The 24,655-nt window shown below is 43.0% G+C and overlaps 3 protein-coding genes across 3 annotated transcripts; 2 read left to right on the top strand and 1 right to left on the bottom strand.

Annotated features, from left to right (window-relative positions):
• The first annotated feature begins 3,877 nt into the window (after window positions 1-3,877).
• LOC127779328 (suppressor of RPS4-RLD 1) lies at window positions 3,878-13,578 on the top strand. The gene is made up of 23 exons (XM_052306059.1): window positions 3,878-4,097; window positions 4,197-4,306; window positions 5,753-6,348; window positions 6,602-6,646; window positions 6,729-6,830; window positions 6,906-6,986; window positions 7,087-7,153; window positions 7,282-7,382; window positions 7,735-7,842; window positions 7,998-8,068; window positions 8,163-8,219; window positions 8,891-8,999; window positions 9,198-9,278; window positions 9,851-9,937; window positions 10,014-10,220; window positions 11,006-11,307; window positions 11,428-11,514; window positions 11,622-11,721; window positions 12,138-12,229; window positions 12,366-12,404; window positions 12,484-12,574; window positions 12,840-12,937; window positions 13,025-13,578. The coding sequence occupies exons 1-23, from the start codon at window positions 3,982-3,984 to the stop codon at window positions 13,311-13,313; spliced, it is 3,036 nt and encodes a 1,011-aa protein (XP_052162019.1). The 5' UTR covers window positions 3,878-3,981; the 3' UTR covers window positions 13,314-13,578.
• A 566-nt stretch (window positions 13,579-14,144) lies between these two features.
• LOC127778419 (uncharacterized) lies at window positions 14,145-17,294 on the top strand. The gene is made up of 2 exons (XM_052305017.1): window positions 14,145-15,182; window positions 16,944-17,294. The coding sequence occupies exons 1-2, from the start codon at window positions 14,145-14,147 to the stop codon at window positions 17,292-17,294; spliced, it is 1,389 nt and encodes a 462-aa protein (XP_052160977.1).
• Window positions 17,295-21,712: 4,418 nt separating this feature from the next.
• Window positions 21,713-23,919, bottom strand: LOC127778848 (pentatricopeptide repeat-containing protein ELI1, chloroplastic). The gene has a single exon (XM_052305488.1). It carries the CDS (start codon window positions 23,869-23,871, stop codon window positions 21,982-21,984), a length of 1,890 nt encoding a protein of 629 aa, XP_052161448.1. The 5' UTR covers window positions 23,872-23,919; the 3' UTR covers window positions 21,713-21,981.
• Between the last annotated feature and the right edge of the window lie 736 nt (window positions 23,920-24,655).

Genomic DNA, 24,655 nt, shown 5'->3' with positions numbered 1-24,655 from the left:
CAATCCCCGTCCACAGTTGAGCCGAGCCAGGCACCGTGGCCAGCCGGTGGGACCAAAGCCAGCTGCTACGAAAGAGCCAGCACAGGGGTCCCTGGCTTCGACGGCACCCAGGGCTCAACTTAAGGCTAGGATAAGGCTAGAAAACTTAGCCCCTACACTTAGTGATGAATCGTTCATGTAGATGGGAGAGGGGTTGGGCTCTTACCACCGAGGGAGCAAACAAATGCGTAACACGCGAGCGTCGCAGGGCCATGAGAATAGAATGGGGGGAAATCAAATATAAGATTTCAAGCTGATGAATTGAAAAATTGAAAATACTTGAAACTTGACAGGACGATTAGTTGAGCCGGGCCGGGCACCGTAGCCAGCCGGCGGGACCAAAGCTAGCCGCTGCGGAAGAGCCAGCACAGGGGGTCCCGGGCTTCGACGGCACCCGGAGCTCAACTGCAAGAGTCCTCCTAGGAGTAGACCGAGGCAAGCAGCAGGTTCATGAGCCAACCCCACGCTTGGCCCCTAAGAGCCATGGGGAAGAAGCTCGCCATGACCTGATCATCACCCCCCGCCGCCTCTATGATCGTCGTGCAGATCTGGAGGGACTCGGAGGGGTTGACGCCGCCGTTGTACTTCTCAGTGAGGCTGGGCCGGAACTTTGGGGACCATCGGACATTCCGAAGACTCGCCATAAAAGCCTGGCCGCTGGCCTTTTCTGATGAGGATGTGGGGGGGCCTAGCCCCCTGCCTAGGGTGGCGCGACACTCCTGAGGAGGCTACGCCTTCCCCCGCATTGGCGCCGTGACGCTCGTCATGCCGGCGCTCAAAACAACCTCAAAAATCACAAACGCGCCCCCTACCTGGCGCGCCAGATGTCGGAGATTGAACTCCTCCACCAGGGAACCGTGAGGCCCCCCTTTGTGAGTTCGGCTGGGGGCAGCGGGTGAGATTCGAGGGCTTGGTGAGCGAAGCTGTGTCATCTTGAGGGAGTTATCCCCCTCCAAGATGATGAGACAAAAGGAGTTTATATAGGTTCGGGCCGCTGAGAAGCGTAATACCCTACTCCTGTGCTTAGCTGATCTTGTGAGAAATTACAAGATCTTCTTGTTGGGGTAGAAGGTGTTGATCATCAGGGGCTCCAGCCCCCCCTCCTACTAGGCCTGGACCTCCTTTTATATCTTAAGGGGTTACCACATGGGCCAAAAAACATAACTTAGTGGAGAAGGATTACAATCTTTGCATTAAATGCATGTCTTGTCTCTTGACTTGGGAAGCAAGCGCACGTCATCTTGATGACGAGGCCTGTCAAATCTTGCCGCCTGACACGGGGGGTGCCCGTGTCAGTCACCATTTAATGGGTGAGGACTTCTGGGCTCCTATTACACCGGGAAACGGGAGCCTTGCTTTGACCAGAGCGGGAGAACCGACTCCGGCTGGGATAAGAGGATGAGAACCTCTCACCATCATTATTTGATGGGACATGTCAGGCTGCACGTCGCCTGACACACGAGCAGCGCACAGGCGCACTACCCCAGTCCCATCGGTCATTCGACCGGTCACAGACCGGTTGAGTGCATTGCACACCGCATTAAATGCGGCGTGGCGCGACTACTCGGGCCGCCATCAATACGGGTAGGTGGGCACCTGGAGGCGGACACTTAACCCACCGTACATGGTGACCTAGAGGGGGTCGTGGGAGCCCGACCCCTAGTCATGGGAGGGGGCGGCCGCCGCCCGATCTCGGGCCCGATCCCCCCTTGGGGGAGGGCCACGTGGCGCCTGGGGCAGCCTTCTCCCTCTAGTCTCAGCCAGGGAGTGGCCGCCGCCCCACCTCGGGCCTGACTCCCCTCGGGGGAGGGCCACGTGGCATCGGGGGGCAGCCTCCTCCATCCAGTCTCTAGGAAGGAGTGGCCGCCACCTCACCTCGGGCTTGATTCCCCCCCTCGGGGGAGGACCATGTGGCCTCGGAGGGCAGCCTCCTTTGACTAGTCTTTGGGAAGGAGTGGCCGCCACCCCACCTCGGGCCTGACTCCCCTCCGGGGAGGGCCACGTGGCATCGGGGGGCAGCCTCCTCCGACTAGTCTTTGGGAAGGAGTGGCCGCCACCCCACCTCGGGCCTGACTCCCCTCCGGGGAGGGCCACGTGGCATCGGGGGGCAGCCTCCTCCGACTAGTCTTTGGGAAGGAGTGGCCGCCACCCCACCTCGGGCCTGACTCCCCTCCAGGGAGGGCCACGTGGTATCGGGGGGCGGCCTCCTCCCTCTAGAACTGATACCCCCGGGCCCACATCACCGACATTATTATTTGTTTTGTTATAACTCGATTTATCATTAAAGGTAATTTAAATATAACTTACATTTTCACATATTTTAAAAAATGAATAAGGCAAATGGTTAAATATGAGTAAAAACTAACAGTGTTATATATTAAAAGTTGGATGGAGATGCAGCTGACAGTTTGCAGTTGACCACTGGTGTGAACTTTGTAGTAGTACTACTATTACTACTAATAATAATATGTGCTTAATACATTGCTTTTTGATGTATGGAAACTGCAAGTTTAACATGCAGAAGATTGCCGGCCGTGTCATAATTTATATAATCAAATATAATCTACTAATTAAGCATGGGTCATGATGGGTATGGGTGTGTCTACCATCATTCATTTTCAGGTGGTCCATGTGTGACTGTGATTCTGTGGACATTGTCACATGTGTTAGCGAGTTGTAATTTTCTTTCTAAAAAATGTTAGTCTCACGTTTCGCTTTCACTATAAACAGGGCTAATGACATTCGATCTTAAGAAAATGTTAGTCTCAAATTGCTACGTCCATGAGGCTTTACTCAAGCCAGTACTATACAATACTTAGCTTATACTGTACATAGTTTCGGAGGATAATTCCTAAGCTCCAAATGTTAAGCAACCTCTTCCAAGAGAAAATTTACAGTGCGATATAATTTCTTAGAGAAAAGATAGAGGAGTGCGATATAATTTCTTAGGGAAAAGATAGAGGGGAGTTTGCATATTAATTAGAGGTCCTAGAAAGCAAGATCCTAGATGTATACGTTTTCGGACGGAAAAAAGAAAAAAGGATAAAGTTGATTCCCATATGAAACATCAAAGTTGTTTCATGTACAATTCTTACATCAGAAGTTACTAAGGGCATGTTTCGAGGAACTTCTAGCAGCTACAAATTCTCTTTAAATCAAACATTTGAGATTTTTGCTCAGATTATAAGAAGTCAAAAGCTAGGTTTTCTAGCTTTTCAAATTCTCACCAGCTGCTTCTCAGAATTTTAGACTCACCCTAAAACAGACCTAACTATATATGTCTGGCTTTGTATCCTTTATATCTTTGTGTTATCACATACATCAAACTTTCATTACAAAATGAATGATGCAAGTGATTTTTTTTCTAGAGGATGATTCATGTTCCAAATCCAATGGTGCATATTTAGATGTCATATTGTTTCCCCTATAACCGATTATAAACGGTTACACTTATTAGCGACAAAAAAAAAAGGAAAACAAAGTGATAAAAACCTTCAATCCATTTCACATTGGAGTCTGAACAACTGAACCTGCATCTGAGGACCTAGGATCATTCTGTAATCCATTATGATATCAGGGGCTTTAGGGGAAAAAATAACTAATCTATCCAAACGCACCAAAGCGCCCTGCTTCCTTCCCCCACACACAAAAAAAAATCCGCAACAGAAAAAAAGAGGAAAAAGAGAGGGGCCCATGTGTCAAAGTTACACCCTAATAAGTATAAAAAAAAAGAGGAAAAAAAAACAAACCGCAACAGAAAAAACCGAAAAAGAGAGGGGCCCATGTGCTAAAGTTACCACACAACACAAGTGAGAGAGAGAAAACGAGTAACTAATCCCTCCCTCCTCTCACAAATTCACAAATCCATCCTCGCCTCGCCTCCCACCTCTCGTTCCCCTCCCCTTCCCCGGCGACCGGCCGCCGCCGCCGCGCGCCGCCGTCATGGGGTCGGAGCGCGCGGAGCTGGCGAGGGTATGCGGGGGGCGCAACTGGTCCAAGGCCATCCGCATCCTCGACGCGCACCTCGCCCGCTCCCCGTCCTCCATCCACGACCTCTGGTTAGTCCTAATGTCTCTAGTAATCTCTCGCTCGCCGATCCGCGGGATCTCTGATCTGGTCTAGGGTTTGTGACGCGGATTCGTGCCTCTCTCTCGCAGCAACCGGGCCTTCTGCTACTCCCAGCTCGAGCTCCACAAGCACGTCGTCAAGGATTGCGACCGCGCGCTGGAGCTGGACCCGGCGCTGCTCCAGGCCTACGTGCTCAAAGGTTTCCTTCCTCCTCTGCTTCCCTTGCGGTTTCCTCCTTCTTCATTGTGGATTGCCGCTACTACAACTCATCATATTCGTTAGCTGGTTCGTATTGGATTCATAGCATTGATTTGTTCTGTTACTAGTGTAGTGTTTAATCAAAAAAAATATTTTCTGGTTTCTTGATTGAAGAACTTATTACTTAGTTATTTTTGGGATGGATGGAGTAGGTCATAAGCTCAAGTATCTTGGATGAATGTTCTTTGCTTCTTGAATGGAACAAAGACACGCCTTTGGTTAGCAGTACAAGGTTAAGTTGGACTGCTGAATTGAAGTTGATCTCTGACCAAAAATATCTTCTTTCAACCAAATGATATGAGTGGAAAAATCTGTCTCTCTCTAGCCAGCTTGAGTATCTTTGTGTCTTCTGGTCTCTCTGGATCAACTTTTCAGTGATGAGAAAGACCGCATCTTTACTGACAAATCCATTAAGGCCTTAACTTATTATGAACAAAGTAATGAAAGCGTGCCATCCTAAACAAGTAATAGCTATAATGTTCCAGGAAACCAGGGTGTTGAGAACTTGAGCTTATCTGAACTTTTGATTCATGAGCGAGCTAGCATTGAATGTCCTTTTATCTACTTCTAATATAGAAAGTTTAACCCTCCTTGCAAATGCTAATGTTCATGTTGAAGTGACAATAATTTCTGGTGTAGTGCAAGCTAGCTTTGAAATGCCATTTTACCATTCTGCGGTAGTTCTTTTCTTTTACTTTAGAATGGGCAAGTGAAGTTTCTTTGTAAACCTTGTTGTAGACTCCTGCAAGGGTATCATAGCTAACTTTTGAAGATAAAATCTAGTCTTTAGGAGTATATCAAGATTTCATTTGGTTCATATATATGCCCTTAATTTCACAGTACAAGTATCTGCAGATAGCTAACAAGACTTATTTGACATATGCTGATAGTTTTATGTTTTGTTTAAGTGCATTTTACTGTAAAGAACATTTATTTTTAATAGATGAGCATGAAGCATGCCCCTGATAACTGCTTGTTGTGCCTGTCTGGTAGGGCTCATGGACCCATGAATATTGGAGTTCAGTGTTCTCATCAGCGCATGCAACTGATAGAAAAATGTAGTGTGAGTGTGTGACTATATTGTTATTAGGTATAGTTCAATGATTATTATTTATTCTATCAAGTACCTCGGGAGTGAATAATGATGACCAGGCAGGGCCCGTGGATTTGATATGAGTCTGCATTATATATGCTTTCTTTCATTTCTGAATTTTTCTTTTCTTCATGCTAGTATCTTTACGTGTGATCCAAGAACACCTGAATGAAAAAAAAAATCTGCAATGAGACTTACCTAGACAGTGACCCATCTTTTCTATAACCAGATACTCCTTTATTGAGGCAAATGCCTCTAGCAAACTTTGTATGATGATATATATTTTTGGTTCAGGCAAGGCCTTGTCTGCATTAGGGAAAAGAGAGGAAGCTTTGGCTGTTTGGGAGCAAGGACATGAGGTTGCTGTTCGTGATACAATGGACCTGAAACAATTGCTTGAGTTGGAAGAATTGGTTTCCTCTGTTAAAATCTGTGAGACGATCGAGTGTGAAGACCGTGTCGTGGATGCATCGCCATGTGATACCAAAGTTGTTATATCCGAAGATCGTGTTGTTGACATATCATGCACTGCAACTACAATGGCTGATACAAAAACTGTTGTTTGTGAAGAAAACATCGGGAACTCTGGAGTTATATCGAATGGTGCTGTGATATTGGCTAATGATAATAAAGCGGACAACAATAAAGAATGCAGCAGTCCAACAAAAGATACAACAGGGACACATCATACTCCCAAGAAAACAACAAAGCCAGATAAGAAAAGCAAAGCAAAAGGTAGAAAAGAAATAAACAGCCAAATCGAAGATGTGGCAGATAGCATAAGTTCCGGTGAAACTGTAGCAGTAGATCAAACACTATTTGCTTCAAAAATATCAAAATCATCAAAATCCATAAGCTTGGATTTCCGCCTTTCCAGAGGCATTGCACAGGTACATTCCATTTGTTATAATTCTGACTATCGGTTTATCAAATAGTATGGCTTCGGTTAGTATGTACTACTCTCAGTAAACATTTGAATAACCATGTTCAGATGGCACATTTTGCATTTAAAACAATTGCATTTTTTTACCCTAGAAACAATCGTTAGAGTTTGACAGCCTGATGTTCAAGGTTCTAAAAGTATCTAGGAGGATATGTTATACTCAATAGTCTGACTATTATCTCTGCACAATACATATTCAGGTGAATGAAGGAAGGTATGACCAAGCAATATCCATTTTTGATCAGGTATTTGTCTAATATCAGTTTTTTTTGGGCGTATTTGTTGTAATTGGAAAGGGAGCTGAAATTTTGCTTGTGATCTCTTTAGATACTGCGAGAAACTCCAACATATCCAGAGGCACTGATTGGAAGAGGAACAGCTTATGCATTTCAAAGAGAATTGGATTCTGCTATTTCTGACTTCACCAAGGTTGAACTTTTATATGCTTAACTCTTTCCTTTCAAGTTGTGTAAAAATGACCTTGTGGCCTTTTCTTGATGGCAGGCTATACAATCAAACCCATCAGCTGGTGAGGCATGGAAGCGGCGGGGACAAGCTCGTGCTGCTTTAGGAGAGTTCACCGAGGCAAGCTCGCTGTAGTTGTCACAATATCAACACTAGCATGGATTCAATATTGAGAAAAGCAGTAGGGGTTATCTAAACTCATTAATTCTGTTCTTTTCAGGCTGTTGAAGACTTGACTAAAGCATTGGAATTTGAACCAAATTCTCCTGATATTTTACATGAAAGAGGTTAGTTTCTTTACCGATGGTTGAATCTCACTTCGCATTTACGCTTGATTCGTGCACCCTAGTAATATGTCTAGACTGCAAGAGCATACTGCCTACTCTTGTATTCTGATAGCATATCCTTGTGGTAGGAATTGTGAACTTCAAATTCAAGGACTACAATGCGGCAGTGGAAGATCTCTCAACATGCGTGAAGCGTGACAAGAAAAACAGTTCTGCACACACCTACTTAGTAAGTAAATGGGTTTCCACTGAAAAATCTGTTTTCTCCTGCTAGGTTTGGTTACCCACAAACTTCAAGTTCTCTCATCCAATAACCATATGGAAATATTTTCCTTATGCACCAAAACAGCACTTTATTCCACTTTTCCACCATTTTTGATACAATAATTTTGGGATTATCCATTGGATTTCTTCTGTAGGGACTCCTGCCACTTAAGTAAGTAACACAGGATTTGTAATTTGACTAAGTTAACTTGCATGCTAAAAATATGTTAAGGTTGGAATTAACCATCTTAAATGACATACAACATTTAGGAAATTTGCCATGTATCTGCAGAGTATTAATCTTCTTATTGCTTCAGGGACTAACTCTTTCGGCACTTGGGGAGTACAAACGTGCTGAAGATGAGCATCTCCTTGGCATAAAATATGATGAGAACTTCCTTGACAGTTGGGCTCACCTATCTCAGGTGAGTTCTGTTGTCTTATGGACGTGCAATTCCATGTCTTATAGTTTCTTCTGTCAAGTTATCTTTTGTACACATTTTCATTCATGTTAATATTTCTATACACATACTTGTGTCAAGTAACTGATATTTGGCTACTTGGGTGTCTTGTGTGGTAGCTTTACCTTGATATAGGTTGTCCAGAGAAGATGTTGAATAATGTTGAGAAAGTTCTTCAAATTGATGTCAGGTAAATTTCATGTATTAGGTATTCCTTCTTTCATCTACGTGATTGGCTTATTTATTTCTTTGCCCATTTATGTATTTTTCTTGATTGCTTCTAGCTTTGGAAAAGCATACCATCTACGTGGAATTCTCTACCATGGAATGGGTAAACATAGGTAACCCTTTCTGCTGTTGCTTATTTCCCATGGTATAATAACATGAATTCTGTACCATGGAATGAGTAGACATATGCTACCTCTCTACATCTACATTTTTATGTCCACACTTATTTTCATTTACTTCTTTTTCCTGTCTAAGTCATACATCTATGACATATTTTCATCATTTATTCATAATTGTTAGGTCTCTTTAGTTTAGTGGGCATACTGTTTTATGTCGATGTGATTACTGATAATGAATTTCCAAGTGTAGTTACTCTCCTGTTAGTGCCATAGTATTTGGTGTCTAGTTTATTAGTTAATGGCCCCAAGATTAATGGGGCATACAGACCATAAATGTGATCTAGTTACGTAGAAGCTGCCATATTTAATACTTGTAAACTTTTACATGATCTTGAGTTCTGGGTTTCCTGTTTTATTACCAACTTAAGCTAGAACCAGAAAATGTCTTGGTTCATATTCTACTTTAGCCTATTTCTATGCGTCTTCTGTAAATTTTACGATATGCATCTGGAAATTTGGTTCTCAACTCAAATGTAACATATATTTACTTGTTTGCCCTCCCACATTGATTGCTTTCATTGGCTTGGGCAAGTGCTGTCTGTCCTAGTTCCTGTCTCAAACTTGTATCTTCTAAGCTCCCCTTAAAGCTAATTTTGGTTTTGCAGGAGTGCTATCAAAGATCTGTCGGTTGCTTTAAAACATGAGAGTTCAAATATAGAGTGCCTATACTTGCGTGCCTCTTGTCATCATGCGATTGGAGAGTACAAGGCCGCGGTATGTTACTGTTTAATTTAGTGAACCGGCAAATGCTAATTTAAACTTTATTAGGGATGATAATGATTGTGACTGCTCTAAAGCTATCATTCTGCCATCAGTTGCATGACTGCATCTATGTCTATTTTGTCATCTATACTAGTATATACTACTACATTTTGTGCTTTTTTAACAAAAAAAATCCTTTTTCCTTTGAAGATCAAAGATTATGATGATGTCCTCGACTTGGAGCTTGACTCCATGGATAAATTTGTGCTACAATGTTTGGCCTTCTATCAGGTACATAATTTATTCCCTTTCAATTGCTTTTTCCATGGAGCTTGTTCCTTATGCCAATACCATGAATTCCCTGGTCTAAAGATCTGAAATCCATTCGAGGAGATGAAAAGGAATATAGGCATTGCATCCCACTACGACTAGAGTATCAACCCTTTCTTTCGCCTTAGAAATCCACAGAAAGTTTTTAAAGCTACAGGCTATCCATAATTAACGAGCTTATAACTACAGTATTAGATACCTATATTTCATTAGGAATGCAAATCTCACATCGAGTCCAAAACTTACTGTGATTGTTAAGTTATCTTATAATTTTGCAAACGGGGCCAAAGTTTTCTTTACATAACTATTGTTGTTCTCTCGCAACAACTAGCACTAGCATGATGCATAATCAAAACTTTTGTCTGTTTGCCTCAGATCAAGCAGCTTTATTTGAACGCAAGCACTTCTTTATCTTGGAGTCTTGGACTCCCGGGTTCTCTACTAACTAACATTATCTTCTGTTCTATATCTGGGGTCATGTCATTGTTTCTTTTGCTACTAACCCTGGTTTTCTTGCCTGATATTCCTTGCAGAAGGAAATCGCTCTGTATACTGCTTCAAAGGCCAATTTAGAGTTCTCTCAGTTTAACATTGATGATGATGTTGACCCACTGTTCAAGGTTGAGTTTTCTCTAAAATCTATTGCAGAACCTTGATCTTTGTGATGCACTAACTAAAGGTTTATGTGAAATATAGGAATATTGGTGCAAACGACTGCATCCTAAAAATGTGGCTGAAAAGGTCTATCGGCAACCACCGTTACGGATCTCACTGAGAAGTGGACGCCTTAACAAGCAAGACTTCAAATTCACAAAGCATCAGACAACTCTTATCCTAGCTGCAGATTCAATTGGGAAGAAGATACAATATAATTGTCGTGGCTTCTTGCCGAATCAACGCCAGGTATCACTCACCGAGCTTTCCAGATTATGTATTTCTTTTTCATCATCTGAGTTACCTTGTTAAAATGATCAACATCACTGGTGTGATGTTTCATAACAATTAAGGGGGACGTAAGTGTGAATGGGATCAAACATTTGATGAAGGCAAAACATGTTGGTCCTTATATTTGTATCCACTTTGTTCATCTCTACTTCTGTAGAATGATCTCATTTTTCTATCACCGTCTGATTGCATTACACTCTTGTGGAGAATATCACCAAAAGAGTAAATAAGGCTTATATGTTACTATGTTCTTTTTATCAATTTCTTATTTTGGTGCCTAAAGGTTGGTTTGAAAGATAAAATATATTGTGTTAAAGCTATGTAGAAGATCCTTTTGAACTTGAACAAATCGCAATATGCCAATATTTTTTAATAGTCCAACTAATGCTCCTAAGTTTGGTGGTTCTTTCCTTTTGAGGAATAAAATTGTTTTGATGAATGGTCATTTCCTTTTTGCCTTTCTGTACATGCTAGTGAGAAATCCTGTCTTGATGTTGGGTAGGTATGCAGTTCAGTTCTCCTTGTTTGTGCCTTGTTATGTCATAATTTGTCCCTTCTCCAGTTTAAGTCGAAGCGTCGTGCCTCATTTTTTAATTCATGATTCAGCTGATTAATCTGGTCATATAGTTTCTAAACGCATTTCATGAATCATGAATAACAAAATGATCCCGATTCCGATAATTTTGCTTTATAAGTACATTTTACTGATTAGTGATCTAATGCTAGTATATTTTTTCTTGTAGTACCGAATGGCTGGGTTGGCTGCTATTGAGATTGCCCAGAAAGTTTCCAAAGCATGGCGCTTTCTGAGAAATCCAAAGAACAATGCAAAGTTAGTTAGGAGAAGGGATAAGCTTAACGCGTGCCAGAACAGGGGAGGGTATTGCAGCACAAGTACTTTGTCTGGATCACCAACATCCAGTCCAAATGAAGACAGGATTTCCTCTGGAATTTCTCTCTCCTGGCATGATGTCTATAATATTGCTGTTAAATGGAGACAAATTTCTGAACCTTGTGACCCAGTTGTTTGGATCAATAAGCTAAGGTGAGTTAATTTCTGGTGAAAAGAATTAATTATTGAATCATTCTTATTTTTTCAATCATTCTCATGCGTACAAATTTTATTTTGTCAATCATTCTCTTGCTTAAATTTTTCTGGTACCAGTGAAGAGTTCAATTCTGGATTTGGTTCTCATACCCCGATGCTTCTAGGCCAAGCAAAAATAATTCGTTACTATCCATATTACCAAAGGTTAGGAAATGACCACTATCTTTTTACTTTGACGTGTGGCAATTTGCAGTGGGTCAGTAATGGTCTGGGTCAGTAATGGTCTTAACTTGTTTTGTATAACATGGCAGTGTTTTGGAAGCTGCAAAGAATATCATGCTTGACTTGAAATATGTCAATAATGCGGAGGATCGTGCAATCTTCCTTACAGATATTGAAAAGTTGAAGAAGGTAAGTTATACAATAGGCTGTTGAATGTCATAGCTCATGCATGAGTCATGACATATCAATGTTTCTTTTGCACCTAGAGTAAGTTTATACAATACAATTCCAAGCCCTAAGAGGAACAAAGGGAAAGTTCTAGCATTCCACATTGGAGTTGAGGAAAGTTTCCAAAAGGGCATTCAGGGTGATGTAGCATTTGTATAATATGCTATATTAGTATTTCTCATTACATATATCTAATATAAGTTACATAAGCAGTGGTATCAAGCAGATGTGAAGGATGGGCTTCATTTTGATGAATTTCTGTGTTCAACAGCACTTTGATTGATTCTAGCATATTTTCTTTGTTGCATCATTTTCCTTCTTCCAATAGATAGCATGAAGCTTAATGTGTTATTTTCTCATGATAATTAAACCTGCAGATAGAAGTTGCGTCGTCGTGCTCGGAGTTGTACCATATAGTTGGTGAGACCTACTGGGTCTCTACTAGATGCGACAGCATTGCATTTCAGGGGTAAATACCTTTTACTTGCTCGGATATTTACTAGGATGTGTTTGTTGTTCTCCCATGTGAAACTGCAGCAAAGTACTTACAAACAGTGTTGCACTACCCTTGTGCTTATTTAATAACAAAGTTTGGGCTCTTTCAGGAGGCGTCTTGAAGGGACAAGAATTACCACTCAAAACATGTAAGTTGCTTAATCAGTTCTCTTTGTTTTGCTACACCCTCCTGCTTTCCTGCTTACTTGTATCATGATGGCATCGCAGGGGCAAGACAGGATTCGACTTTGCAATACGAACACCTTGTACACCATCAAGGTGGGAGGAATATGATGAAGAAATGTCTGCAGCTTGGGAGGTACAGTTAGATTTATTGTACTGTAACTTTGTTGGTTATGGTCTCTTGAGTTTACACGGTATCGGGGAAGGTTCTCTAAGGAAGAGCTTAGAAACCATGACATGCTTTTAAATTTATTGTTGTACACTGTTGAATTACATTATGGGGAGCCTTGGAACTTCACATGAGTTGCAATAGAAAGAGTTGATGCTGCAGCAGACAACTTGTGTTTAGGTTTCTGTAATATTTACAGTTTCAGACAAACTAATAGCTCTGTGATCTGCAGGCCATTTGCGAGGCATATTGTAGTGACACGAACCCGACGCGTGACCCTGATACGCTTGATGCTGTGAAGGCAGCAATATTGCGTATGACATATTACTGGTACTTACTGCAACCTCTTCTCTTTCCCTCTCTCTCTCTCTCTCCTCCCGTAAAAGATACGACAATTGCTTTTGTGGGGTGCTGCAGGTACAACTTCATGCCGCTTTCAAGAGGTTCAGCTGTCGTTGGTTACGTGGTGTTGCTTGGCTTATTTCTGGCAGCAAACATGGATGTCACTGCTAGCATCCCTCAGGGGGTTCAGGTAGATTGGGAGGCCATTCTGTCTCAAGATCCTGACACATTTGTTGATAAAATCAAGCCCTGGCTGTATCCATCAATAAAAACAAGCAGGAACCTGAAAGACTATGCAGATGTCAGCGTGGCATTCAGCACCACAGGATCGGTTGTAGCGGCCTTAACTTGTGTTGACACATGAGTTTGATAGTGATTTCAGCGGATACTATAGGTTGGCTGAATTGTTAGCGTCTTTGTTTCACCATAATACCCCCATGAACTGTTAAAACAGCTTTGTCTAGATTGTCGAACATTTTTCAGTTTGCTACAGTTTTTCAGTTGCTTCATAGAGCTGTATACCTGTATGTTGTAATGCTGTTTGTTTGACACAATAATGTCATTCTTTTTCCCTTGAACGATGGCTTTGTAATAATAATTACCAATAATTCATGAAAACGTTTGACAAACGGAGCTTGTTTCTTATGCTATGGGTGGTTCAGATTTAGCCTTGTTTCTTCATGGATTCGCAATTTTGGTTTGAGATTTCGGCCTATCTGTCAGTCCTGATAGTATTATCCCCTTGCCAAGAAGGTGGAATTTGTTTTTGTCAAAAGAACTGTTCAGATTCAGTGAAGGATTGTTCGACTCCTGGGCATATTAGTTCAAATTGAAAAATATTACGTTCGAAAGTTCAGTCTCCCTGCTTTTAACTATTTGCCACTTTTAGATTTGGCAATTAACTATTTGCCACACCTATCTCAATGACATGTGGGTCCACATGTGTCTATGACATATGGGTCCAGTGGCAAATAATTAATTGCCACATCTAAAAGTGGCATATAGTTCAATATGATTCAAACGTGGCCTGGTACGGCCCAGTTTGGATAGGCCCGTTATGATTCAAACGTGGGCCTCTGTGCGGCCCAATGTTGTGAGCCTATAGGCCCATTGGGTTTCGACCTACTTTCTTTAAATGGCGACACGAACACCGATAAATTTCGCAAACCCCCCTTCCGCCGAGCCGAAACCCAAAATGCCGCCGCCTCCGCCTCCTCCTCCTCCGATGGGCGACGGCGAGGTCGAGAGAGCCGGCATGGAAACAGACGGCGGAGGAGAGGATCGCATCAGCGCGCTCCCAGACGATCTCCTCTGCTCCATCCTCCTCCGCCTCGGCTCCACCCCCGCCGCCGGCCAGACCATCCTCCTCTCCCGCCGCTGGCGCCGCCTCCCCTCCAAGCTCCCCAGGCTGCTCTTCCCCTTCCCCTCCACCCCGCCCTGCGTCGGCCCCGGGATCGCCGCCAACACCGCTCCGGTCCTCCGCCACGTCGACGTCGTCTGCTGCGACTCCCCCGCCGGAGCCACCGCCACCTGGCTCCACCTCCTCGCGCCCCGCCTCGCCCACGACGGCGTCGTCTACTTCAGGAACACCATGTCCCGGAGGCGCCTCATGGCCCCTCACCGCGGCCTTGGCCTCGCCTCCCCCTCCCCGACCTTCGAGCTCCCCTGCTTCGCCACCGCCGCCAAGCTGTGGCTCCGCCTCGAGTTCCTCAACCTGGAGCTCCCCCGATCCGGCGTCTTCGCCCGCCTCACCGAGATGTTCCTGGAGCACGTCGACTTCAACCACAGGGGCAGGGGCGACTTCGGCCACACCTTCTCCACGCCGCGCTGCCCGCTGCTGCGCCGCCTGCGCATCGCCATGTGCACCGGGATTGACACCATGGGCATCTACTCCGACTCCCTCCACCATTTCGAGCTCGAGTTCGTCCCCGGATTGATGGAGCTCACGCTCATGGCGCCCGGCCTCAGGACGCTCGAACTGCTATCCTGCTTCTACTACATCCAGGAGTGGAATTGCTCGATCCATGCCCCGGATCTGGAGTCTCTTCGATGGGGCGATCGGTTTAATATAGGTTCTGTGCTGTTCGTCGGCTTCGCGCGCCTCCAGCAGCTCGCCGCCTTCACCATTCCTGTCTTTGGTCGGCCGGACAACACAATCATTCAGGAATTCGCGTTGCTCTTGGGGCGCTTCTCGGCTGTCTACCGTCTAGACCTCCTGCTCAGCTATGAAAGAGTGAGTACTTATCACCTGCTCTCTCTATTGTGGAAATAGGTTAGCAAGTAGTTCCCGCGAAAATGCTTTAAACGGTTCTTACTCTCTTTGCGACATCGAACCATTAAGCATTAAGATTAGTTAAGGGGGAAGCACGGGAGGATTAAGCATATGTAGTTACATGAATGACATATTTTTGTTATGTTCTTGTTTTGGTACCATCGTTGCATGTTCGCAATGTTTACGAGACGTAAATGCGAGTATCGGACATCGGCATGCATCGAATTTGGCAAGTGGAATGGGGAGAGTATTTGAGACGCGTAGCTAAAGCTAAAAAAAAACTAAAACTATCATTAACACACATAGTTCAAACGTGGAAAATTAAGAAATTATTATGTTAGAACTCGAGAGTTGAGAAATATAACCTATCTTTATGGAGTATTTGTTTATTTGGTCAAATTGTATTACATTACCACATAGAGGTTTCCTTATTCATGATCAAGCATCATGTGCCTAGAATTCAAGTATAGGTTTCCTTATTGTTGGCCAAACAGATAAAAAAAGAAGTGTAGAGCATAGCACTAAACGCTGAATTCGAAAGTCCCATGTTTTGTATTCCACCCTCCCCCTCCGCGTCATATCAATCTTCAGTGTTGATACTCATGCTCAGAGTTTGTTTATAGAGAATTAGCAATGCAACTGTTTGTTTGTGACCATGGAATATCCAAATAGATAACACCCCTTTCACCTTTCCGTCAATTTAATGCTCATATTAAATTATAAAGCATTCCTTATGACAGATGAATAAAACTATATATTTCTGCATTTCTTGTACTATCTTATATGACCCTTCTTATTTTTGACTGTTTTTTAATTTAGTGCAGGATTTAGATAAATATGAATATTTGATGGAATACATAACCAAGCTTCCCAACATGAATACCATGTCTTTATGGTTGTACGCAAGAGGACATTCAGTTGGAACTTCAGTATTCTATTTGCTCTCGCTATGCCCCAGTGTTAAAAGATTACAACTGACATTACTTGATGGAACAGTGGTAAACTACTAAGGCTTTATTTCCTAATAGCACATACCATGTTGGTTTGAATATGATACTTAGCTCTGATGTTTATGGTGGTTCGTTGGGAACCTTAAACTGTGCCTATTTTCATATGTATGCTAGCTTGTAAACTATAACAAAACTTGATGTATGCGCAAAGGCACAAGAAACTCCAAATTAGAAGTTCTTTTTGCTGACTCAGGGGGTGTAGCATTACCTGTTCTATAATGTTCTGTCGTTTAGATTGGCTTTATGTTCACATCCATTTTGGTAGTTGTTCCTGAACATGTGATTTCATAGGTATTATCCTTGGTAGTTGCGCCATGCACCTGTGATTTCATAGGTGACTACCGGTGTGATACAAACCATTTCATCTCTATCACTGTCATGTTGAGATAGAAAATATATTTGAATTCGTGGTAATTGGGCTGATATGTTACTCGGTACGTCAACATTGAAAGCGTTGTTAGGATATAATTCTAAGATTGGTTATGTTTGTCATATGATTGGTGTATTTGAGAAGGCCTACTTTTATACTATGAGGCATGAACATTAAGATATTCCATTGTAAAGATTATTAAATGCGCAAACTTGCAACTATGGGCACAATACTCTAGGCTTAAATGTTACACTACATTGTTTTTAGTGCTATTTCCTGTCACACCTCATTTTGTTTATATACCAATCAATCAGCCATGAGTATATTGTCTACTGATTTCAGGCGAATAGTCCTTGCCATTCGAATTGCGAGTGTGATGAGCACCCAGACTGGAATGAATGGGAAGCCATCGTGCATGGTCTCGAGGAAGCAGAAATTCGCAGCTTCAGAGGAACAGAGCATGATTTTAACTTTGTGGCGCTACTGTTCCTGGTGTCACCAGCGCTTAAAAAAATGACGATAACTTTAGATTGTATGGCTGATGCAAGTGAGGAATCATGCCAGAAGCTACGCGAGATTGTAGCAGTCCACCCTGGGGCTTGCCTTGAAATACACCAGAATACGAGTGGGGTGTTCTATGAATTTCGGCAAAGCAATTTCACCAAGACACCTGATGATCATTATTATGGTTAGTAAGTATGTTGCTTGATCTTTGGTATCTGATACTTTTTGGTGGTGTGATACCTTGTGGTGGTAAAACTGCAATTAAAACTTAAAACGGTTGTTGTTGCTGGTACTTTTAGTGTCACCTTTACCTAGTTGCAGTACTATGTACACTTTTAGTGTCACCTTTACCTGGTTGCAGTACTATGTATACAGAGCTTTGGTACTCTGATTTTACCTTGCTATGATCGTTTACCATGATTTGTGTTCTTCTGCATAGTTATTATGTTATTGATTCAAAATATGTGTGTGGTGGTCAAAAATTTTTATGGACAATTTTTTGGTGTTAATAGCTTTTTTAGTGTTTAGATTCGAGGGTAAAATGGAGTTGAACGTGGGATGTTATACAGTAGTGACGTTGGGGTCATTTTGGAGGCACACCAAGCAGCTTCTGCTTCAGTTTTTCTCGCTTCAGTCTCAGTTACTTCCGGAAGCAAAGACTGACTTAGGTTTCCAAGGCAACTGTCAGGAAAACCGGAAGCAAAGACTGACTTTAAGTTTGGGAATGGGAACTTTTTTCCATCTCTATATTTGCTCTCTTTTTAAAGCAAAGACAAACCTCATTTTTCTGTTTCTACTCAAATTGTGAATGGTAAACTTGACGTAGAAGAAAAATCCCAGTATAGGTTAGTCGGCTCATATCTCAATGTAATGGGTTTTGAATAGGCCATAATGGATGGAGCGGCGTAGAAAGCCGAATATTGGAGGATGTAACATTTGTTTTGCTATTATTTATTTATTTATTTTTACTTTGATGAGCTGAAGGACCATTATTCGTCCAAATTTCAATGAATTTCTCAAGTGAATTTTATGTATGTGGTACTTGTACATAATAATGCTTGTTTGGTGGTTGGAACAGAGTGTGGATTTGTACAAATCTCACAAGAAATACAAATTGGATTCACAAGAAATACAAATTGGATTCTCTTGCAGTAATCTGGAAAGCTTCAATTGATCTGAGCGTCTTAGGATCTAAATGTCTTAGGCTTCTACCAGTTTCTAAACAAACGAAAACAACATATGCATGCCAGAGCCTGTACCTTTGGTATACCTATGATATCTTGTGATTATAAATGGCATCATGACGGAGAAACACTTTTTTCATACATAACTACTTCCAAAATCTCTTACACATCAATATGATGAATTCATAACAATTCGTGTGTCGTGTGCATATATATAGTCAATCTAAAATAGATGAAGATTGCTAGTGGTGTGCCAAATGTTAATGTTTAGAAACTAATACAACATATCGAGAGATTGGATGCCAAATCTATCAGAATAACTTACGTACTCCTTATTGTTGATATTCTTGTATAACTCAATGAATCTTTGAATAAACATATAACAGTTTATTTATACGTTTGATAGGTCAATGTTAAGAGAATTGTGCATAAGCAAACCGACAACTTCCTCACATGCACGGCTCAAATCTAAGACTCAAAATGATTTATTTGAGTAATGATTTAATGAGAGGCATTTAGGTTTTTTCCCTCCCAACTAATTCATGTTTTGAATGCTACAATTACCATGTTTTGAATGCTACAATTACTCTTTTTTTTACGAATAGAGTATATTCCAACTAATTGCCCTTCAATAAAGTCTTAACAAGCTTCCTTATCACTAAACCTCATTACCTATACTTCAATTTTTTAAAAGAGAAAAAATATTGTTTAATAGGTTTTCGGTGTTTAGATTATAGAGTAAAATTAGAAAGTAACACTATGACTTAGTTCTGGACATATATATGTGATATGATGGTAATGACATCGTTTGCATAATGATAGCTAATATTTTAGAACATGTTGCGACACTTCCTCTAGCATTACGACAAGGCTGACTTGTTCTTGTTCTCGTTCCCTTGCATTTGTTTTTCTTTTAACAAAAAGATGCCTGTGGTTTTTCCGTGGCTATGTGATGTATATGCGGTCCTTTCTTTTTGACTAATCGAAACTTTGCTGCAACAGAACCTTGATGACAAGCAATACATGATGGACTACATAACTATACTTCCACATGCAGAGAAACTGTTCCTGCGGTTATCATCAGGACCCCATGCTTATGGAGCTTGTGTATTTCATGTGCTACGGATGTACTGATAGTGGACTTACAGCCTTGGAAGGTAAAATTGCATCCTCCTTATTTAGTATTATGCATGGTTATTACTAGGTGACTGATGGGTAAAGTATTTGTGGTCAGCCAGATGACTGGAAAACTAAGCACATCTCCTTGGATTTTCAAGAAGTGGAAGTACATGGTATTGAAGGAGTGAAACATGAAGTTGTTTTTCTGAGGTAACTATTTCGATGGGCAACTGATCTCAGGATGATAGCAATAACCTTTGATCCGTTGGCCAAGGTGCACACTTCCTTGTGTAAGATTTGTAATTAGCTTCTCTCACCCAAGAAGCCATGTGAAATTACGACAATAATGATGTGATGATGGGAGCATGATGATATATGAGCCAGCAGACCAGCTTACTAGACGGAAGCACAAGCATCACACAATAATCCATTGATTAGAAGCAAGGGCGGAGCCACCGCCCAGCTAGCCCGGGCAGCCTCCCGGGCTCGCCGACGAAAACTCCATTAAATTGTAACTATTTTTAGTTATTCTTGAATGAGTAGCTTGTAACTATTTAGTTACCAATTCGGGTGTTGAATGTGTCCACTGATCCTTGGCATGGGACAGGTTGTGCCACTGTCGACTGGTGTTTTGTTTCAAGTTATTTCACATATATGTTTTTATATTAGTTTTTTGGCACATGGTGCATGAAATTGTATAAAGATGCTTACTTAGAATTATTCTTTGAACGATACAGCTTGATTTTCTTACTTATAGTAGTACATATATATATGCCTTCAATGCACATAGATTACTGCAGACGCGGTCAGGAAAAATCTGAAACAGGCTCCCTGAGTTCCAAACAGTAAAGCAAGTTTGTCTAAAGGACAGACTGTAGATGGTGACTTGTTTCCTTCTCTATAGAGTCACCATCTACATTTAACACTATAGAGTGGATTTGTACTTAAGTACAAATAGAATTATCTCGTGGTAATCTGGAAAGCTTTCATTGATCCGGAACATCTTAGGCTCTTAGCCCTTTCTAAACAAACAAAAACAACATATGCATGCCGGAGCCAGAACCTAATAGCCCTAATAACTTTGCATGCCGGAGCCAGAACCTAATAATAACTTGTGATTGTGGATGGTACCATGATGGAGAAATGCTTGTTTCATGCTTAACTACTCCCAAAACCTCTTGCACATCAATTTGATGAATTCATAACAACGGGTGTGTGTATATATATATCATAACAATGGGTATATATATATAGAGAGTTAATCAAAAATATGTGAAGCCTGCTAGTGGTGCCAATGTCAATGTTTAGAAACTTATACAACATATTGAGAGATTGGATGAAAATAATCTGTGTTTATCAAGTTTTGCGGTTACAATGCCGTTAGTGTTAAAACAACTCTATCGAGTTATCTGTTATTGACATGACATCAAACCACTATATCCTATGCTCTGCTTTGAAGACTAAGATCTTCTGCACTTTGGTGCCAATGTCAATGTTTAGAAACTTATACAACATATTGAGAGATTGGATGAAAATGATTTGTGTTTATCAAGTTTTGCGGTTACAACGCCGTTAGTGTTTAAACAACTCTGTCGAGTTATCTGTTATTGACATGACATCAAACCACTATATCCTATACTCTGCTTTGAAGACTCAGATCTTTTGCACTTTATGTTAACTAGATTAAATTTATGTTATAATAGTTTGGCACCCAAAAGTCAATTTTTAGTTGTCATCTGTCGTATTTAAGTTATGAAACCTATTATAATGTACCTTCGTTTCTTGATCTGTTTATAATCTTATCACACATGGAGACACTTATTGTGCCAAATCTCTCAAGATAAACTTATGCAGTGCAATACATATTAGTCTTGAGCTTTGCAGGTGAGGAGATTGCTTGGTTTATTTATGCACAGTTCTCCTAACATCAACCTATCAAATATACTAAGAAATAATCATACAAAAAATAAAAGTAAACTCAAATACACACAAAACTGTACGATGAAATTCTCACGATGGCGTGAAAAAGATGATGGGGAAGGCAGACCACATAATGTTAGAAGCTGCGAAAGCCTCGGTACTCTCCGTCCTGAAATATAAGGGATGGACTGATGGAGGGAGTATGTAATTGTGGAGTCTTGTGTTAGAATAAAACTCCTTTGGTTCTTTGTGAGTATCCTGTTACTAACTTTTAATTATTATGGAATGAATACCCTCAGGTCAGGTGTGAATGTGCCAACTGATCCTTGCCATGGAACAGGTTGTGCTAGCTGCTGTGGACTGGTAGATGTTTTGATGCTAGTTTGTTGGCTCCTTGGCGCATGAAATTGTAGAATGATGCTTAGAATTACACTTTGAATGGTACAACTTGATTTTGTTTTCTATAATAAGATGTCCCAACATCGCTGCAAATTAACATGATCAGGAAAGCCGGAAGCAGACTGTAAAATGTAACCTATACTAACTCGATTTTTAGCAAAGCCAAACATCAACACTCCATTCTATTCTACCAAAATCTAGTAGCAATACCAAAACCAAATCAATCCTATGAGCTGTGAGACGCCATGGCAGCATCACCAGTAATCCCCGCAAGTGCATGACCCATCAACGAAATGGTGAAACCTGTTCCTGTCCCTGAACACGATCTTCCTCCCAGTGATCTTCGATATCAGCTTCAACACGGCATGGCAATCGGCGCACGCCCTCAGGTTCTTGACGATCTTGATCGTCTCCCCGGGCGCCGTGCTTATGAGCCCAAACGCAACGGCGAGCTTCTCGCTGTGAACTGCCAATGCCTTCTCCTTGGTCGTCTCATCCAGATCATGCAGCACCAGCTCGGTCTGTGGAACATGTCCCTGCTCTTTCACAATCCCGTTCATCTTCTCCACCATGGCGTATATCTCGTCGGTGCGAGGATGGCTCATGTCGCCGGCGACGAACTCGTAGACCTTGCGGCCGACCTCGATGGCGCTGCACCCGGGCTCCTTCTGGATGCCACTGGCCTTCATCATGGACCTTACTCTTGCAACTTCTTCCCAGTTACCAACAGCCGCGTAGATGTTCGACAGGAGGATGTACATACCGGAGTTGGCAAGTCCACCGGCGACGAGATAGTCGGCGATCTGCTGGCCTAACGCCATGTTCTTGTGAAGCCGGCACGCGGCGAGCAGTGACACCCACATGACGGTGTCAGGGGCGATCGTCATGCTCTGGACAAGGTGGAATGCTTCTTCTATGAGCCCGGCACGGCCGAGGAGATCGACCATGCAACCGTAGTGCTCGATCTTGGGGACAATGGCGTACTCCTCCTCCATTGATTGGAAGAATTGGCGGCCTTCGTCGACAAGCCCAGAATGGCTGCAGGCATTGAGCAAGCCGATGAAGGTGATGTCAGTTGGCCAGAGGCCTTGTGACCGCAGCTGCGGAAACATCTCCAGTGCCTTCCTGCTATCTCCGTGCATCGCGTACCCGTTGATCATGGCGTTCCAGACGACGATGTCTTTGTCGCCGATGCTGTTGAACACTGACACGGCGTCCTCCAGGCTGCCACACTTGCAGTACATGTCAATGAGCGCCGTGCCAACCCTGGCATTGAGCTGAACTCGCCGGCTGTTCTTGACATAGGAATGAAGCCACCTCCCGGACTCTGCCGTGCTGAGCTGCGCGACTGCAGAGAGCGCAAGAATGATGGCCACCTCATCGGGATCGACACCTGACCGCAGCATCCGCCGGAACAACCGGAGCGCCTCGTTCGGCCTCCCGTGCTGCGTGTAGCCGTCGATCATTGCGTTCCAGCAGATGAAGTCCTTGCTGGGCATCCCGTCGAACAGCTCGCGCGCGTCGTCGAGCGCCCCCATCTTGGCGTAGCAGGTGAGCATCGCCGTGACGGACACGACGTGCGGGTCGGGCATTTCGTCGAACAGCGCGCGCGCGGCGTCGGCGTCGCCCCCGCGCGCGTACATGCCGAGCAGCGCGGTGGCGACGTAGGAGTCGCCGGCGAGAGCCAGCTTGAAGGCGTAGGCGTGCAGGGCGCGGCCAAGGGCGAGGCCGTGGCAGGCGGGGAGGGAGGAGGAGAGGGTGTGGGAGGTGGGGAGGAGCCCCCTACCCAGCATCTCGGAGAGCAGCGCGAGCGCGGCGAGGTGGAGGCCGCGGGAGGAGTGGGCATGGATGGCGGAGGTGTAGAACACGGTGGTGGGGTCGGGCGTGAGGCGGAGGAGCGTGACGGCGAGGTCGAGGCGGCCGGATGCAGCGTAGGCGCGCTGGAGGCGGAAGCCCACCGCCCGGTCGCCGTCGACGCCGGCGCGGACCGCCGCGGCGTGGAGCTCGCCGGTTCGGCGGAGGGTCGCGCAGCCGGTGAGCAGCCCCGCCACGCGGTCAGCCGTGAGTACACCATGATGCTGCTGGCCTCCGGTTGAGGCGGAGGAGGAGGGGAGCACGGGCTGCACGGCGGCGGCGGCGGACATGGGAGGCGGCGGAGTGGCCCGCGCGGCTTCGCGAGCTCCTTATCCTCCTCGTCGCGCGCAAAAAATATAAAAAGAAAAAAAAGGAACACTTGTGGGCTATTAGTCCCATCTGTGGACGCAATAGGGCTTTGAACGGGGATAAAGTCCAATTGGACACCCTCAAATAGTATCTATAATGTCTTAAGAAAAGTCAAATTTACTCCCTCGAACTATTGCGATGGATCACTTAACTTTGTAAACTATTTATTTTCTCATAAACTATTATAAACGATTCATTTTACTCGTTTATTTTCTTGTTTCTATTTATATGAGTCGTATTTTAAGCTTTAGATTTTGTAGAGCCATAAATAACACCAATATTAAAATTCTAAAATAATTTTAAATTTTTTTCATGACTATTTGCTTGATATTTAAAACCTCTATGTTTAAATTTAGCTTTATTGCTTTCAACCTATGTAAACAGCGAAAACAATTCCAAAAAATGTTGAGAGATAAGTTCATACGCATATATCAATACCACCAAATTTCATTGCATAATATGACCTATATAAAAAAAACGAAAAGGACAAATATCGTTAGGGAGTAAGATGAACTATTTTCAATAGTTCAGAGTGTAAAATGAGCTGAAAAAATATTTAGGGGGTCAAGCATTTCAGCGAAAAAGTTCATTGGGGGGAGGGGGCGGTAAATGGATTTTTTTTTTATTTGTCACTGAAAAAGTCCAACGAGCCGTGTGCTGGACTGCTGGAGGATGGACTCATGTTCATCAAAAATTGATTAATTT

The sequence above is a fragment of the Oryza glaberrima genome, chromosome 7 (genome assembly GCF_000147395.1).
Source record: "Oryza glaberrima chromosome 7, OglaRS2, whole genome shotgun sequence".
Taxonomy (NCBI): domain Eukaryota; kingdom Viridiplantae; phylum Streptophyta; class Magnoliopsida; order Poales; family Poaceae; genus Oryza; species Oryza glaberrima.
This window is presented reverse-complemented; position numbering and strand designations above follow the sequence as displayed.

Coding starts and splice junctions, on each gene's coding strand:
- LOC127779328 (XM_052306059.1), top strand. CDS start 3,982: ATGGGGTCGGAGCGCGCGGAGCTGGCGAGGGTATGCGGGGGGCGCAAC. Junction 6,831..6,905: donor CTATTTCTGACTTCACCAAG/GTTGAACTTTTA, acceptor TCTTGATGGCAG/GCTATACAATCAAACCCATC. Junction 10,221..11,005: donor TCTTGCCGAATCAACGCCAG/GTATCACTCACC, acceptor TTTTTCTTGTAG/TACCGAATGGCTGGGTTGGC.
- LOC127778848 (XM_052305488.1), bottom strand. CDS start 23,871: ATGTCCGCCGCCGCCGCCGTGCAGCCCGTGCTCCCCTCCTCCTCCGCC.
- LOC127778419 (XM_052305017.1), top strand. CDS start 14,145: ATGCCGCCGCCTCCGCCTCCTCCTCCTCCGATGGGCGACGGCGAGGTC. Junction 15,183..16,943: donor TCCTGCTCAGCTATGAAAGA/GTGAGTACTTAT, acceptor TACTGATTTCAG/GCGAATAGTCCTTGCCATTC.